Raw genomic sequence first — 18921 nt, forward strand, 5'->3', positions numbered from 1 at the left:
GATATTGGTCCTCGTATTATCTCATCGAATGGAATTAATCTTCCTAGCACTTGTCCTCTCGCGGATTTCAATCGCTCCGCGCTAGTCCCTCTTAATCAAACGAGTAATATTGCTATACATTGGTCGATTAATATCGTCATATGTACATATGAATAGCCTCGACACAATACGTGCTTTGAAGGTGATCGATTGCCCCAATAATACAGATCTCGCCCGGTGATTGACAGTGTCTAATTTTAGATTTGTGGTACAAGCTTGCCTCGGCTTTGTACCTGAGACAGAACCACAGGCTGGGACCCCGTGGCAGGCGAATCGTTGAACCGTGATTTCAGGTAACTTTCGATATTTCCAAATTCGTGGGTTGAATCGAGGTTTGTCGGTTGTTGGAAAATTGGCATGCATTAGTTATGGGTAGTTTGAACTCGAAACTGAGGAGACTGGGCCTACTAGACTGCTTGACCACGGGCAAATTTTGTTCAGTGGAGTTCATTTGACACTGTGGTTGGTCAGGGAGGAACTTTTACGTAGAATTTGGATAGTTAAAATAGATTTTCCATTTCAGTGGAATTGTTTAGAACGAAATTTCAGCTTGCTGAATTCTATTGTACTTAGGTCTGAAAAAAGAGGTTCTAATTATACGGTAATAGATTCGACGTAGACCACTTTGGAACAGTGAAACCTGATTGGGCTAGGAGTTACTGACCCCGCGTACCCTTAAACCTTCCTTGAAAGTCGGGAAATGAAACTTCTCGGCGACCCAATTTCCAGTCTTCAACATCTCTCAACCCAATCAATCTTCACCTCCCTTCAAGACCTCGCCAAACGGTTTCCTCAAAGAATCCTAATTTAACCTCCAAGTGTCTCCAGAGTTCCCCAGGAGCTTCATTAGAAATCAACCTTAACATTCACCCCATCCCAACCCCTCAAACTCACAGAAATCCATAATCTCGAACACTCTAATAATCCTAACTTCCCATTTAATCTCCACCCAGTAACTTTTCTCTCCGCAAATCTTCTGCCGTCTTCACGTAAAGTACGATCATCCGCGGCTTACATAATCTCCCGCCTCACGAGCGTTGGTCAAATATATTCGCCGGCCATATTGGTGTCTCGCCTGTATCGAATCCAATGGAAGGGTCCGTCCCCGGTTCTCGACAATAATCGACTCCCGACGATCCATGATGGGTGGGTGGTGTTACAGCGTCGTGGATGTTGGTGCTGCGAGGAAGCGTTGAGGTAGAGAGGGGGAGGGATCGTGAAAGAGGAGGTAGAAGAGGTGCCTTCTATAAGCCCCCTCCAGTTACGACTTGGAGGCGTAGAGAGCGAGAGAGAGGAGGTAGTCGAGGAAAAGAGGGGTGTAGCATGTTGAGAGGGGAGAGGAGAGCAGGACAGGGACAAACGGGCCGCGACCGAGAAAACGACGCAGGAGCGCGCAGGTGCGCTTTTCTCGCGTGATGCGTTGTTCCACGGAGGGAGAGGAAAGAGAGAGAGAGAGTGAGTGGATTCGAAGAGGGACACCTTAAGGCGCGTTTGCATAGCGTCGAGCTGCGGCGACGGTCCTTCCACGTCGCTTTTCTTCCTCGCTCCCTCTCTCTTTCTCCCCCTCAACGATTCTTTCGGGACGCTCTGACGATCGGTCACCATCGTGTCCGTCGCGATAGCGTGTCGGTTGTCGCGTCGTTAAGTGTGCACCCGCTTTAGTCCGGTTTTCGTCGCGGCCGCGACCCGTTGCGCTGTGCCGTGTGCGCACCGAGTCCCTCGCGATGACGAGAGTGACACCGCGCGACCGGCGGAGCGTTTAGTGGTGGTGAAAAGAGGAGTCTGTTTTGCTGGCAGAGTGTTCGTTCTAAGATTAAGTCGGCCCAGGTGGACGGAGGGAACCTGGCAAAGGAGGCTGCTGGTCGCTCTGCTCTTTATCTTGCCGCCGCTACCCCCTCCCCTTATCTTTTTTCTTCCCCTCTGCGTCTTCCTTCGCGCTTGCCAACTTCTTTGAAGCGAGTTTGCGCCTCCCCTCTTCTTTGCCTGCTCCTTCTTCCATATTTCTATTTTATGCCTTCGTCTTCCTTTCTGGCGATGTATTTATCGATTCGGGGAAGAAGGGGGGAAGGGTTGATTTATTTAAAGAATTTATATTTCATTTGTTTATTTTATTTTAGTTTGAGGTTTCTGGGAAAAGTTGAAGTTTGCTACTTCTCGGAGGGAAAAGGGGTGTATGGAGATTGTTAGTATTGCAGCAGCCTTATTTGCCTCGGGTTTTTCTTCTGTTTCTTGACGTTCGATTCGAACGCAGCATCGATTACGCAGGTGAATATCGACAAGCAACAGAGTCCAGGTGACGTCACGCCACACGTTTTATATGTCATGTTGGAAATATGGTTTAGAGGTAAAATCGTTTGGACGGTGATTCATGCGATCCCGTGAGTCTCTGAAGTAGCTTTTCGCAGCTTTATGAGCGGTTAAACTTTATGAACCTGTGCATCTAAGAGCTCTAAAATATCATCATTACTCAGAAAAGAGGGAAGAAATGTTGCACCTTTAAGTCGTGCACATATTACAGAGAATATATCTCATTTTATATCATAAGTAATACTACAATAGTAATAGATGTAATGATGTAAGAAGTAAACAGATTTATACCTCTGAACATAAAATAATTTTCTAGATTTTACTGTCCTATAACAGAAACATTACTTTTCTGTATTATGTTATTCCTTCAAATACACCTAATCCCTGTTTTACGACAGTCACTATTGAAATGAAAAATATTCCACTGTAGTTAATCTCCATTTAAAAGGTAACAGCAGTAGTAAATAGAATGATTTTATTCCAATTCCCACGGAATCGTAAGAATCGCAAACATTTCAAATTCACGTGCTTGTCAATCGTTTCACACCAAAGCATCACTTCATTCATGATTGCTAATTAGCGATCGATGGAAGTTTAGCCTTCGATCAATAGGGGTGATATAGGCACCCTGTCACTGGCGAGGATATTAAAAAAGTAAAAGCACACGTGTGCGAATACAAAGTGGCGTGTATGCGACATCACTCCTCTTTTTCTCGCCTTTTCTCTCTCTTTCTGTCACGATCGATCGAAATTCAGGGACGTCGGTGCACCGCGCATTCAATAATTAGCGCTAATTATATTTCGCACGAAGGTCGCCCACGGGCACTGCTAAAAGCGGCGGTATTGTTTAACGCAATTCGATACCCGCCTCTCTTTGTCCATCTCACGAATCGATCGTGTTCCCGAAGTGTGACCTATATGTCTCCTTGCACCTTGGACACAGAGCTTTTTGCACTAGAGGGTAAAAAGAAAATCGGTGACAGTGGAAATGGAAAATGGGAAAACGATGAGAGCATTTAATCGATTCGCGTTGAAACACGGAAAATAGATTCTCCAGCTGAACGCAGACTTTTTCGAAATAAAAGCCTTAGCAGAAAGAAATGATTTTCTCCTCTCTAAACGCAAAATTCCAAGAAATCGAAATATAAGAAAAAGGTGAAGAAAAACACTCGTTTCTGAAAATCTCGTTCTTGTTTGCTCTACTTACATATCTCGTATAGAAAAAAATAGTTACAGTGAAATATTTAGAAATCTATTCTTAAAAAATGATTTGAATTTTTATTTTAATTGCGTAGATAATGAAATATTGTAGAAATGCTTCCACTTCCGGCCAAAGTTTATTCGTAGTAATTGAAACTGAGTTTCGATACGAGTCGATAGAACCCACAATTAATGGGAGTACACGGAATTCAGAGTCCTTATCGACTAGGCAAGGCGCACAGGCCTCGTAACAGCTGCCTCGTCTGAAATTAATTTCATGCGAACAGAATTCCGGTATTAACCTCCCACTAAAATGTGGTCTGGCTGGAACAGGAATACTGGGAATGCTAGTCGATAAAATATGTCCCTCCAATCGATACCAAACGTTTCTGTGTCGATCGAGTTGGCCCGTCACGGTATAAAGTGGATAAACAGAACGGGGAACTTAAACAAGCCTTATCGATGCTAAAAAATTTAACCGACTGCGCGTGGGAAACGTGTAATCGATACGTAAATGGGAAAGTTTCGATTAAAGTTGCAATTTAAAATAGATAATATTGAAATCGGGTTTAATTCGTTTCGAAACGAGGGTAAAAAAATATTAGATTGAATTCTCTGGGAAATTTCTGGATCGAGATATACAGGGTGATGTAATAGAAAATGAATTTTACATAGCTGAGGAAACGAAATATAATTAATAAGAGGTGTCTTCAAGTTGTTAAATATAGTCAAGGTCGTCACAGTGGGTTAAGGTTGCTTTGCGTTAAATACGTACATTCCTTTTTCTAGAACATTTAAATTACAGTAACAAATTGCAGAATGAGTCCAGCCATCGGAGACATAAATATTTTATCTCCAAATTGATTGCATCGTGTTTTACGACCAACGTTAAATTGACGACCTCCTCAGTATCGATTTATTTTATTCAGGACACGTGTAGGTATCATTATTGAACACTTGCTATTGTGAAACGTGTTACAATCATCTAGTATATCGATTCCACGTACAGGTATATAGTAAATTTCCTAATCTAAGTAATATAAATATTAGTAATATTTTCTCAAAAAATTATATCCAAATACTTGCTCTTTTTATTGAGTCACCCTGTATATCAACGAATACAAAAAGAAGAAATATTAAAATTTCACATCTCCACGACCCCCAGCTCGCTTAACATTACTCCAACAGTGTCTTCACCACCTCATTTATGGCAACACGCTCGAAAATTGGTTCCAAGCGACACGCCACTCGCCCCCATTTTTCTGGCTGGCCCAGAACCCTCGAGACGTTGTAAGGTCGCACGACACATCTTCGAGGTGTCCCTAGATGCGGCCTAAAGCGGTCGAAATAACCCTGGGCTTTTTCGCAACCCCGCGAACGTTGGGAGACAGCCACTAGTCAAGACAAAAATGCATGTTGTGCATCCTCTTGTATTAGTGTGTGTTCTCTTCCCCGTGTGTACTAACTTCTACCTCCGTGTCTCCTCTTTCGAGGTTAGGTGGACACACGCATTTACTCCGTGGCCCAGCGCCACGCAGCTTGGCACCGCTTTTTCGGCCATCCGTTGTGTAACACTTGTACGTTGGCCGCCCCAGCGCTTTACAGCCCCCGATGTGTCGTACCGTCTGCTTAGTCGTGATTAGTTCTCCTCGCGAGGCCCGAGACAGCGGACTTTTTTTTCGATCTCTGATCCGCGAACGCGAGCGATTCAATCACTCTCGGTTCGGTACAGTGTTGGACAAGTCAAGAGACTGTTCCTCTTCTTAGAGGAACTCGAGTTCTGAATCTTTGGGTAGTTGGATAATGGATACTAGTTGGTACAGTTGATCAAAAGTTGAAGATAGAGTAACTGGAAATATTCTCAAGGAGTGTGGAAATTGGACCCCTAGAGGTTTGGGGCTACGAAGGTACCGCACGCAAAATCTAATAGGAAAGATTTTCTAAGTAATCGTGTGTTACTGTTAGGTTCTTGGAAAAGCTCTGTATATATGCTGTCCTGTAATTCCCAGTCATCTAGAGAGGCGATTTGTCTCATAAATCAATCGTGTCTTGGCAAAGTTTTATCGAAGCTCTCTGCTTCCAGATTTTTTCATCGGTCGTTGGATGGTGACAGCTTGCTCGTATCATTAAAACAACGTCAGAAGAATCCATTCTGTCGCCTCTCCGCATTATGCCATTAGAGTGGAAGGCAGAATCGATCGTTAAGCTCGTTTAGCGACAAAGTGGTCCAATTACAACCGCTACCGCTCCCTGGCGGCTTTTACCTCGCCTGGAAGCTACGTGGGATGATGGTCCCTCGGATTTTTCTCGCCAGCTTTTGTTCCCATTCGCCTCGTGTCGCCCTTTTGTCGTATTATTCTTCCATTTTCTTCTCGAATTTACGACCTTCTTTGGCTCGTTTTTACGAGACACTCGTCAACAGTAACGTTCTACATTCGTTTGCTCCCTCCAGAATCTGACATGATGACCCAAATAGAAGCTAGAATTGGCTGCGGAGCGGACCTGGTTTAGGGTTTGTGTGAACCAAGATTGTGCAATGGCACCTATATAATTTTAAGATTTTCTTCTTTGTCGTAGCCATCTTACTTTACGGTCCTAATAGAAATGTGATCTTCTTCATATCGTTATGTATCAGATAAATTTTTTATCATTGTTTCATCCTGAAAGCACAGTTATAAAAGACCAGGAAATTGATATAAAAATACTAGAATTGCAAAACTTTCCTAATGGATTGTATTATAACAGTAATTGCGATCGCATGTTTCCTTCCATTTGTCTTCTACCTTCGTATGCCATCGACACGCATTATAGAAGCTCGATTTGGCACACACAGTGGACCAGTTTGTGGCGCAATGTTTCCTAAATTGTCTTCCCTAAGAAAACTAGTCGAGCTAAGGTTTTAACATCAATTAGGATTAATTAGATTTCTCAATTCAAATTCCAGTAGAAGAATTTTTAATTCCCCGAAACTAGTATCCTAATTACTGACCACGAGTTGAGTCCAACTGGAACAAACAACAACAAGAACAACACTATTAATAGAATTTCATTTGCTAGCCACAGGCTCATCCTCGCCTTTATAAATAGCAATTTGATCAGCAATATAGTTTCGATTTCTTATTTTCCTATTTAATACATATAGCTTCTCGTATAAGGATTTTTTAATTATTACGGTAAAAATATTTATTAGTGCCATTTGTCCTTGAATCACCAACCAGAGGCCTCCAAGATTCAAATTTTCGCGCCCTCGTTCGACAGCCAAAAACGTCCTCCGAGATCAGTCTGCTGCTCTGGTAGAAAGACCCGATATATACACACACGGATTGTGTAACAAGAGCCTCGAGAGATAGAGCAAGAGTGCAGCGCCGTTTCAAGCTTCGGGCCAGATCGTAGTTCACTGTGGGCTCTCTACAGCACCGTAGCTCTAGTCGTCATCTAGTAGCCGCGCGTGCCGCGTGCGTGCACTCTATCGTTGTATTTAGTCGCTCGAATTCGAGTGTTGGTGTCAGGCTCCCTCTGCACACCTCGTGTGTCCATTGATCGAAATCTGGTTCTCGTGTTCCTTCGTTTCGTCCCGAGTCTCACGCTCCTTAGAGCCACTAGCGTTCGACTAGTGTTAACGATTGCAACGAAAGATTGCAGTAGTGTTTTTGGTAACAGAAATAAGATACGGATTAATTTCATCGAGGAAGAAAAATTGAGAAAAAACTCAGAGGACCCCTATGGACCCTAAAATAATTCCTTACTCTCGTCGAGTTTGTCCCTCGCGGTAGACTTGTTTTCCTAACGCTCAGTCAAGGTCACGTGGTCGATTATAAAAACGATTACTCAACGCGCGAAAATGCTCACCAGAGCGAAATAGAACTGCACTGGGGCCTTTCGACGTCCAATCGAGTCGTATAAATATCTCAGCTTGTGTGGCTATCGTGTCGAGTTATCGCACGCTCATCGGGCATCTCGATGCACGCGTTATACAACTCGCTAGGAATGTGCACGCGTGAATATAAAGTACGGTCTTATCTAGATACACAGGCGCCCAGGAAATATCCGGATTCCAAATTGATTTCGCCGAACGAATTCCTGCGCACGCCCGTCTTCAAGGTCGCAATTGTGTAACGACCGTTAGGGACGCCTCTGTTCTTTGTAGACCGAAGCGTGAATTGCATTTGTTCGTCGCTCGTGGCGCGTGTGGTGGCGCGCTGGTAGTGGTCGGTTTCACGAGAAGTCGATTATTCTTTTTTCTTCTCTTTTCTCGAGTCTCCTCGCATACTTCGATTTTATCTGCATCCACGGTCGATCTCTCGATTACATAAGGCCGTGGATCTCCTCCAATTGACTTGAATTTATCAATCGATCCTCGGCTCTCGAGGAAAACAGTGAACATTTCCAGCCTCACGGTCGCGCGATTGCGTAACAAGCGCGTGAGTTGCATTTGTTGCCTCGGTCGGTAATGTCGCGCGACTGCGCGGTAACGTCGAGTCTTTGTTTCCCTAAATTAAGCTCTGCGCACTTCGATTTCGAGCGCGATCGTCGCCGTTGTGTAACGCGCGGCAGGTTAATTAGTCTCGCCAGTAGATCGCTACGGTGACCAACTTCCTCTGTTGATAAACGTTCGAGGAAACTTGCTTCTTAGAATTCATTAGTGACCTTTGAGCTTGGAATATTTTAACAAAGCGGGACTCATTGCATTCTCACGTCTACGTATACTGCAGTAGTGAACTACTTAAGGAGAGATCTCCCTGCTGCCATCGGTCTTTTCTGGGGATTCCCCATTCAGTTTGCGAGTGAAGTGTTCGGTCGGTAAGCTTCCACGGTGAAACATCGAGTATTTTGAATAATTCAAATGGTGGTGTGTCGTTTGAATTCCAACTTTATGGGTTGTGTGGTTTTCGCCTCGCATTCCTGCGATACAGAGTGTACCCATTGGGTCGAATGACGAATGGTGCGAGCGAATAATCGTCGAAGACTATGTCCGTGATCAGAATCGCGTGTAAAACGAGGGTCATATTCCGATCGCGTTATTATCGTCCATCGAATGCCTTCGAGTCGTGATTGTGCAATGACGTGTCCGTGTATCGTCGTTTCTCGCTGCTTGGCACTCTTGAATGCATCATCGCGTAACTCGTCTCGGTAATATTCAAGTACCCAAGACTGTGGACAAGTAATTGCATTCGAGAGTATCGTCTGGTTTTTGTACGACGTTCGATGTTTAAATTCATAGTAAACTTGTGTGATATAAAAATAAAAGAAAATTGTGTACGTTAAAATGTGAATGTAAAATTGATTTAAAAGCGGAATTTAAAAATTGAAGCTTAAAGATGGGACGTGTAAACTTCGGAGAATCGATTAAATTAACGATTAAATGCTGAATTTATGTAACTTATTATTGGACACTTCGACAGCGGGGAAATTAAATACGAAAGTCGGTAATTTTGAATATAAATTTCGAAGCTTTAGAATTCATTAATAGATCCTCACGTGACACGACCTGGTAGACACGTGTTAAGTTGCTTTAAATAGATAAGAATCTTATCAGCTCTTATCATTCTAGCATTTCGTTAGTCGAATGTAATTGTTCAATATTTCAACGTTCTTGCTTAATTTAAGATGTAGAGTTAATCATGGTTTATTTGCAAATGTTTTTAATTACACACGCGGAGGTGTTACATTGACTATAACTAACGAGCGCGTCTCGACGCCAGGGCGTCGCGACACCGAGAACAGTTGTCTATTATTAGAAACGTCTCTTCCCTCATCTCACTCTTTAACCCCTCAAATACGATCCAATTTTCAGTTATCGTATTCGAAATTTCATTCAATGACAATAATTATAAATATTTAATTTTCTGACAATTTCTCATCAATAATATTCTGCATTAATATCTTACATTCGACTATCGAAAACTCTAAAAAAAAAGAAAATCAAAATATGAAATCATAAATTATGGAACAAAAATAATAAATCATGGTTAAAATTTCCTAAATTATTACTCAAAACAGAAATTAATATTATTAACTTAAAAAACTTGGAATAAAAAATAAAATCACAATATTATACCTCATATTCTGAATTAACTTAAAAACTGTGTCGAATTCTCCCCAAGTAAGCTACTCACTGAAGACAAATAATTGAAACAAAGAAACCCAAGTTGCACAGTGAGATGTCTGGGCCAACGGTGTTTCAGCTATTAAAACCGGTAACGCGAAAACGGCTCCTTTGTTTCACCCTCTCCTATTGTCCTCCGACGTGACGCGAATAAAACAGGGGGGGGGTCCAGGTCGGAAGTCGATTTTCCCGCGCCACATTTTCTCTGTCCACCAAGCACGATCACACTTTCCATAATCCCAGAAACACTTCTGTCTCGAGTGTCCGAACTGATAAAAGGATTATCCCGATACTATTAAGCTTCCTCCGTAAAAACTACTGAATAAAAAGAGGTTGAAAAAGTGGTAAATAGCATTTAAATCGTACATCGTAATAAAAAGCTTGAATTAAAAAATTCTCTTAAATTAAAAACGTCGGGTTTAATGAGAGATGCGGTGCCAGCTCGCGCAGCTTCATAATTGAATATCAGAAGTGGAAGCGCTCCCATATATTTCACTCTTCAAAGAAAGTTCTGTTTTAAAGGGGAATGCGTTTCAGCTTGTTAAGGGGTTAATTGAGAAAGAGAGAGAGAAATCGCGGGAGTAAAAAGTAAGTCTGCAGCAGTGGAAGGTGCAACATGAGAAACAGAAAGAGAGAGAGAGAGCAAACGAGAAAAAGAGCACGAACGAGAGAGCTAAACGGAAGCGAGCCAATATGAGATTACAGGGCAGTTGGGGCTCGTGCCAGATGCGCGTTTACACGGGCCGTGAATACTGTAAATGCACTATCTGGTACGACATCTCTCCTGTCGCCGCCATCGGTAACGGTCACCAAGCTGCTGCTTTTCGGCGGTGCGACCTTAAGAGAAAAAAGTATCCTCAATTACCTAGAATAGTCAGCGTTCCTTTTCACCGGCTGGTTTTCTTGCAGCCTTGCAACAAGACAGCTACGTCTTCTTTTTTAACCCTTCGAGCGACGAGTCTATCTTACTCTATGAAACTTCTCTAAAAGCTGCATTCTTTAATTCACTTCTCTTTCCATATTTTATTTCACTTCTACCACGTGGCTCAAAGGGTTAAACATTTCACTGAAATTTCAATTAAAGTTGCGGTGTTAACCCTTTCAGGTCTAATCTTTTTCGGCTCTGAAAAAATTTGTTTATCTACCAAACAAAGCTTCATATAAAATTTAATGAGATTAGATTGCATCCAGTACGGAACCTGAAAAGGGTTAATTTCATGATTTTCGTTGAATACTTTTCTCGTACATATATGTTATAAATCGGTGACCGCGCAATTGTTTTCGAATTTTCGAAAAGCGCGGTATTATTGTATGGGAAGGAAACAGTATGGGAGGGGGAGGTTTCAGGGTGGGGGAAGCTCGTTCGGCCAACGATATCGCGATGAACAACGAGGGTGCAGGCTGCGTGTGTTAGTAAGTTCGCGTCTCTATCCTCGTCTTTGTATCATCTCAACAGAAAAGTCCACACGCCGACGAGAAAGGTCCTCCTTCGCGCGCTGTCATTGAAAACATAACAGTGATACAATGTCACATTACGTCACGCTCGCGAAGACGGAATCGAGGCACAATTGGATACACGCAAAGAACATGGATCACGTTACTTACACGAGTGTGTGTATCGTATTCTCTTCCGGTATCGCGTAACGTCGTGCGCCATCTAGGTTACTCGACCATTCGTTATATGACGAAATTTGTTTACTCGACCAACGAAATTATCGGTAGCAAATTCGATGTACATGTAATCGTGCGTATTTGCATTATGAGCGCGATATTTACACTAGAATGGTTAATGCAGTATTATGTGTCAATATATCGTCTGAGATAATACCTCGTGGACTGATGACATCGTTAGATATTCCCGTGCCTGTAAGATATGACGACGTAAATGACATATAAAAAATTTGAATGTCTCAATTGAAGACGTGAATATAAAAAGATGTCTGTAAAATAATGCTTATTGAGGTTTACAACTTCGAATATCAGTATTTTTAAAAATATGTGACATATGTTGTTTTGCCTTAAAGAATAAATATTTTGAAGACACAAGATTCCTCAATCGACGAGACATTTCGATGTTATCCTTTATGGATTAAAGGAAGGCATATAAAGGAAGAAAGAAAATAATGTATATTTTTATAGATAGGTAATATAGATTATAGATAATATATTCTTGTTAGAGATGCGTCAGGCAACAGTCCAGGATTAAAGGTCCCCCCCTCGATTCGACGAGATGCGCTTCGTGCCAGAGTGCATGCGTCCGAGGCGTGTCCGAACGTGTACCAGCCGGTTAAAATTGGCTCGTAGAACGAAATTGCGAAATTATAATCTAAAACTAGAGCATAGTGCATCTCTCTCGAAGAAATCATGAAACACAGGCTGAGCACGTGCACGTTTCACAGGAAAACTTGTACGCGAATGAACATTCTGACTGTTGCATGCCTCGTGAACTTGTTCAAATTAGCGACATTTTAACGAATGTATGCACGTGGTTCACAAATTTATAATCCAACGATGTTGAAATATGTGAAGCAGAATATAGTTTAGTGTCTCCTTAGAGTATCCCTTCATGTGAAAATGTAAAAATACATAGAAAGGTTCTAAAAATGTGTCATGTTTTAATGGTTACGTACTTTGGCGCGAAATTCAAAACTGCGACCGAGAACGAGATAAAGAGATCGAAGACGCTCAGCGATCTTTGGTGGGCGATTTTTACACCGACCACAATAGTCTATTGTTGATTTCTCTCCAACTCCCGCTGATTCTGCGATAACAGCGTCCGCTCGCATAATATATACCGTGAACCACGCATAATACAAACTTATGCATCGAGATATGATGGAAAACCTGTTTGCGACGCAATAAATTTACACGTTGCGTGAAGAGCACTTCTCCCCGACCGTATGTAAAAATCGACGCAACTTTTTCCCATCGTGCTCGAAGTTGTTTCTTTTTTTTTTTTTTTTGCATTACTCGCAACCAAACAAACCATACGCGTTTCTGGAATGTTCGCGTTCCAATAGTGGCTCGGTGGAGCGTGCGTTTTTAACGGGAATCGCGGTATTTGCTTGGATTGTTTTCCTTTCTTTTTTGCTCGCGTTTTCGACCCACTGTCAGCTTCCCAATGTTCGGAAATAATCGTGTTTATATAGCCAGCATATTGTCGTGAGCCCTTAGCTTATATAAGACACACGTTTCACCTTCAGTGAGGAACGATAATAATAATCGCATTTATTTATGGTTATCCATGTCATATCGCTTTCAATCTGCGTGAATGTCGGGTAACATTTAGCAATGTGGGGACCCTTCGGCGACAAGAATGGTGTTTTGCATCAGGCTTGTCTCCACGAGTGGAACCACTTATTCCCCCACCCCTTTTTCTGTAACTGCATGGGTGAACATTGGTTAATAGGTTTTCGTGGAAACTACCATATCGGTTGCGCATTTCTCTCACACTTGACTCTGTCAGTCACCATCCTTGCAGCATGCAAAAAAAGGAGTGGAGGAAGCGTCTTGGTTCCTGGAACTCATCTTAAGCCTTTTTTCTTAACAGTCGTTAGAACCTTAAGATTTATGTGCGGTTAGTTTTAAGCTTCGTCAAGATTTTATTATCATTAAACTAGGATATAAATTATGTTTCTTTGATGTCCTTTTGTCGCTGATGGGTCCAAGGCGATGAGCTGCGCCCTCTTTCATCGAGAATTAGGACTATCACTCGGCATCGTTTTTTATCGCTACTCATCGTGTATATTTGTAATGATAATAAAAATCATACTTGTACCATCCTTCCCATTTCATTTCATTACCGTCACCTGTAAGGGCGTAGCTTCTCGATCTCATTAAAAAGTTATTTTTGGGATCAGGGAAAGAACCGTGAAATGTAATTATACATTTTATGCAGGTCATCCCGCGTTTCTGTAAAAAGATCGCGTGACCTATATTTAAAACAGTTGTAAAAAATTCAAATTTAAATTCAAATTCGTAAAAACAGTTGTAAAAAAAATTCAGAAGTGGTACCTAAAGAAATACTAAATTAAAGATAATGCATTATACAGAGATGTCCGATTGTAGTTACGTTTTTTAGTAGTACTCTAATTCGAAATTTGAATATTAGAAAATTTGAAATCATCACTAGTACTTAGAAAAAAATAGTAGCGGAAATATTGCATGTAACTATGACATGTTGCAAAAATAGTACATAACTATTGCCAGGCATTTTTGCATATAGCTCGTGCAGCATTGCATTCCTGTTTCGTTAATAATCGTCATTCAGTGAACACAGTATACGCGATATTTTTAAAAGCGGGAAAAATTTTAGTTATTTTAGAAATTGGCAATTCCTAAAATATCGATATACAGGAAATTTAATATAAAAAGAATGGATGAATTTAATTGGAGGATAGGTTAGGAAACGGGGGAGTTGCCAATAGTTTAGTTTAAGGGGGAGGGAGAAAGCCCCGAAATAAATCATGTCAAAAATAATCAGCTCCTGCTGGGGATGGGTAGAAATTCGGGAGCAAGGTCAATCGATAGCATCGCAACTTCCGAAACATGTGTATAAATATTCTGCCGCTCGTTTAAATATTCGCTTCGCCAATCGTTTGCGAATGCATTTTCACTTGCTTTAAGATAGACAGTCACTTCCATCTTAAAGATCTAGAGTATATTTTTAATCAGGTTAAAATATGAAAAATTACCAGAGGAAATAGTGAAATATATTTTCCTGTAAGTATACAAATTTGTAAACTATTCACTGTATGCTAAATGTGAACACGATAAATATTATTTCGAAATCTGTTTTGCAAGCACACGAGAACCACGATGTTCTTATAAATTTAAATATTATTTTAACTATCACGTAAAAGGGACGCCAAATTTCACTTCAAAATACGTTACTAAGAATAAACCCTGTTTTTGTGAAATGAAGCGAAATTTTATGTAAATGAGCTGCAGCATAAGAGAGAACTACTGCTGCTGCACTTCTTTATTTCTTAACTTTACTTCTGTATTATCTTTCCCGGAGTAAGTAAAGAGAGCGAAATGTTACTACTACGATATCGCTAACATAGCTCATTTTCTGTATGAAAAAATGTCATCGTACATCACCGTTGAATTCGAGGACAAATTCCTAACACCAAGAAGAAAGGATGATTGTGTTTCTATTATTAAATTCACCGTGGCAGACCATGGGAGGACCCAAGACTTGGAATCCTTGGAGGAAACTTTTTTGCGACTGGCATGTTGGCAGTGTGGTTAGCTGGTTGTGTGGCTGAATTATACACGACCGCTATCGGCACTGCAATTATGACAATCGCTGAGATCTACGATCGTACCACAATGAAACAAGCAATACTTCAGAAAGAAACTTCAAGAATCAACTTCATTTCTCGAACATTAAATACTACCTAGACCTAGAGAGTAATTATTGTGCAAGTTGCAAGTGCAGTAATATCAGACCAAAACTGTTTTACCGATTGAACCCTCACTCACAGATGGAATATGTAATAGAGATACATACATAAATCTCTAATTCTAATTGATACAATTTATTGCATAAACGAGAAACCTTCATCTAGTAATAATGAAGACAAATGAAAAACTGGAAATATCAATACAATAGATCAGCGCTTATCCATTGAATACGGAAGTGACTTAGATTCGCCTTCTCTTTCTGTTGCAGATCTGCCTACGTATCGTTTGGAGGATTGCTGATGAGGTTACAGGGTGACGCAAACAACCTACACGGTTTTGAGATCGATCAGCATATGTACCTTCTCATGAAGAAACTCGCTTTTTAAACTGCGTCATGCATTATACAATACATTAGGAAAATTCCACGTTAATATTTTTTTTTGACAATACACGTAATATTTAGCGCTGAGACAAGTTACAAATGTAATTTTCATGTAGAAAGATGACTGAACTATTTGGAACTTGTAACAGTTTATTACATGTATAAAAAGAAGACTGGTTTTGTATCTTTGATTCAAGAGAACAACAAGCGATTGTGAGAAAAAAGAAATCCTGTTTTACTTTGTCATCGTCAATCACACATGCATGGATCATAGGCACTGACACTGCCACTATCTCTAAGAGATATATTTGGTAATTAATAAAAATATTTTTCCACTTATAAATATCTCCTTTCTTCAATTTCCTTCTGTTACTTAATATTTTATAATACTGTATCCTACTTTCAGAATATTTAAGACGCTGTAAAAGAAGATGATTTATTTTATTTTTTGCACAGTTTTCGTGATTAGAAAAGATTAAAATTTACATCTAACAGTATCTAAAAAGTAGTAGGTTTTTGATATTATTATACGACAATAGTTTGCCGAAGAAATTATTGAATTACTTTCCTAGAAACAGTAAAAGGTTAGACAGAAAATCGATCAATTAACAAGATGCGTGCTGCACACACCCTTTGAAAAACAGGTGAAACAAATGTTTTCCTACTGGTTATCGAGTTTCTAGCTGTATACTGCGAAAGCAATTCACAATCGATTGAATTGGTACAAATACAATTGGATTACTGCTTGTAGAACTCTGTGATTACTTGTTGTTTTTTAGTTTGTTCAGAATGGAAAATTCCAAGCGATCGGTGGTTTTTTTATTTTCTATGGGAATATAATGTATAATCAAATTTCAATCTGAACTCTAGGTGACTTTAATGTACAACTATTGAAGGATAGAATTTTAGGAATAGAGTTGGTAATAGCTTAGTTCATAGTATTATTTAAACAAAATCGTAATCTAACTTTTGAGGCACAAATGGAGACCATTTTGGAGAACGGTAGCTAGAATGAAAAATGTAATCCACTTTAGAACATGTGCTTGAGTCAATTGAGAAAAAGGTGTGACGAAGGCACGTCACGGAAGGGGAAGAGTCAGGAGCTAATTTATGTAATTAAACTCGCGGTACTCCTGACCTTGTACGGTTGAATGCGAAGCTTTAGCTTGAACACAATGTCGCGTAAGTGCAGTTAGCGTGTAGGCTCGCTCAGCGCCCCAACATGGCAGCTCCTGTTGCATAACCACGTCGTTCTATAACATGACTGCTACTTAATAAGGGTCTGATCCTAAATAGATTGGTCCAATGACATATAATTCGCTTTTATCTGGTCGCTCGTGCGAGGTTGTGCAACGCTCACAACTGCGAAAGACTGATACGAAATGAAGGAAAATCGATAGCTCTGGGGCAACGAGAGTACTGCCAGCTTTCGGAAACAGCGAGAAACTGCATTTCTTGCGATTAGGATACAACGTTCTGATAAAAGAGTTTGGTTGATTTTTATACATTTTGATCAGAGAAGCTTGATTTCTTCAAAGTTAACATTTTTTATTTCATTTACTAATAGTAAAATTGTATAAATGAAGAGTGCTTACAAGAATGACATAGTTTGATGGTGGATACAGAATGTTTTGGAAAATTTATTACTTTCATATATCAGTAACTAAACTTACAATTAATATCTGTTTATTTAGTAAGTATTAAGCTTCGTAGTGATAATAACTCTTAAACATTGATCAAATGCAGTACAAACAGCTAATCCTTGCTTATCTGGACTCCAGTCCAAAGAACTGACAGGTTGTGTTGAAAGTGTCGTGTTCTGTAAAAGACTTAAGTTACCGACCACTCCTTGGTCTATGCCATCCGCGTCTACCATTTTCCTTTTCTCTGGATAGTTACTGAAATAAGAAATTCGAGAAGTTTATAATAGTTAAAAAATTAGGATGCTTACAGATGAAAAAAATTCATATTTACTATTTCCAGAGACAAAGGCTTCCTCCTCCACCACATGTGACAAATATTTCGCGATTTTGGGGCAAATGCCTGACCAACCATACTGTAGAGTTGTGCGCCTAAAAATAATATTGCACATAGAAAATAATCTTTAAAAAATGTAAAACAAGAAATATAGTAAATAGTACCTTCTCTGTTAGGTAGGCAAATCCTTTCTGAGGATGCTGAGTCTTCAAATCGAACAAGTATAACTTTGACTCTAAAGTGGTTGCTACCAGTTTGTTCATTGGTATATCTTTTCTATCGAACTCCACACTACATACACCATTCTTAAGATTACTCTCCCATCTAACAGACATTGCTTTCAAGTCAAACATTTTTATATCCCCATTATCATATCCTGCCACTACTACCCTTTCTTCAGAATTGTACGAGTTTCCAAATGTAACTGTCCAGCAGTCTCTACGAGCTTCACCCTTCTTAGGCTCCATTATAGCAACTGGCCGTCCTTTTTGTCTTGGATCCCACACTTTGACGCTTCCATCCCTGGAACCAGTTACCAATTCTGGCGCACCGCATCCTATACTTTGTCCAGCCACTCCATCAATGCTATTTATGATCTCGTTATGAGCACTGACAGTGTAAATTGGTATAGAAGGATCCTCTAGGTTGTAGATGTTTAGTTTACCCTAATAAAGGCAACTTTAAGTCTTCTGGATGTAGGAACAAATAATTAAACTTTTTTCATTAGGTAATTATTAAATCGTGAGAAAAGCGATCATCTACTTGCTCACTGAACTGAATGTCAGTACTTTTTGCAATTCCCATTAATACCTGGAAATCACCTGTCGCCAGGTATCGATCCTTTAAACTAGAAGCTTTGAAAGTCCCACATTTCACTGGCTGCGATCGTTCAATGTCTTTGACGAGTTTCAATTCACCGCTAGATACTTCGTAGATTTGTATAATGCCGCTACCACGAGGTCTTGAGCCCATAACTACGAACTTCGCGCTGCATGGTATCCATTTGGCGTCGAATAACGAGTAATTCACTGATTTTTCGATGTGACAAATTATTTGCGGTTTCTCGAGCTTCTCCATAGTTCCTAGCGTGAACTTATAATCAGGTTTAGTTGTCAAATAAACTTCATACGCTTCTGGCACGCTCGTTTGAAGTATCCATAAACAAACTGGCACATGTGCAGAGCAAGCAATAATGTTCGTTCTATATATACCAGTATCCACGAATGCGCGAAAGGTGTTATTAGATATTAAGAAAGAGAATGTTTTCTACGTTCGTAATTTCTCAAAAAAGTAGTTTAACTCTATTTATATAGCAAATGAGTGTATTTATCCTTTGAAGTGTTACTACAATTGTATCTAACTTCAGAATATCTCGTCTGAGATTTAAGCCCCTCTTCTCATGTGAGATAAGACACGTTGAGTCATCTAGTGGTAAATTAATTAACTCTAGTTTAAAACTATCGTCAATAGATGACTGAAACATGTTTTTCCTACAAATGGG

At 40.2% G+C, this 18921-nt stretch overlaps 2 protein-coding genes across 2 annotated transcripts in view; one reads left to right on the forward strand and one right to left on the reverse strand.

Annotated features, from left to right (window-relative positions):
• Window positions 1-15786, forward strand: part of Rpb8 (DNA-directed RNA polymerases I, II, and III subunit Rpb8) — a 58112-nt gene extending 42326 nt beyond the window's left edge. Inside the window, exon 4 of the mRNA XM_076378862.1 lies at window positions 15330-15786. Within this exon, the coding sequence (XP_076234977.1) occupies window positions 15330-15447 (118 nt within the window). The 3' untranslated portion in view covers window positions 15448-15786. The remainder of the gene's footprint in view (window positions 1-15329) is intronic.
• Window positions 15787-16976: 1190 nt separating this feature from the next.
• Window positions 16977-18726, reverse strand: Wdr92 (dynein axonemal assembly factor 10). The gene is made up of 4 exons (XM_076377841.1): window positions 18231-18726; window positions 17585-18085; window positions 17418-17515; window positions 16977-17341 (listed from the first exon to the last, which is right to left on the reverse strand). Exons 1-4 carry the CDS (start codon window positions 18495-18497, stop codon window positions 17134-17136), a joined length of 1074 nt encoding a protein of 357 aa, XP_076233956.1. The 5' UTR covers window positions 18498-18726; the 3' UTR covers window positions 16977-17133.
• Between the last annotated feature and the right edge of the window lie 195 nt (window positions 18727-18921).

This window comes from Calliopsis andreniformis, chromosome 5 (genome assembly GCF_051401765.1).
Source record: "Calliopsis andreniformis isolate RMS-2024a chromosome 5, iyCalAndr_principal, whole genome shotgun sequence".
Taxonomy (NCBI): Eukaryota; Metazoa; Arthropoda; class Insecta; order Hymenoptera; family Andrenidae; genus Calliopsis; species Calliopsis andreniformis.

Excerpts from the sequence above, each read along its gene's own strand:
- Wdr92 (XM_076377841.1), bottom strand. The coding sequence starts at position 18,497 with ATGGAGAAGCTCGAGAAACCGCAAATAATTTGTCACATCGAAAAATCA. Across the intron at positions 18,086-18,230 it reads TGGCGACAGGTGATTTCCAG|GGTAAACTAAACATCTACAA; the intron begins GTATTAATGGGA and ends TGCCTTTATTAG. Across the intron at positions 17,516-17,584 it reads TTGCCTACCTAACAGAGAAG|GCGCACAACTCTACAGTATG; the intron begins GTACTATTTACT and ends TATTATTTTTAG.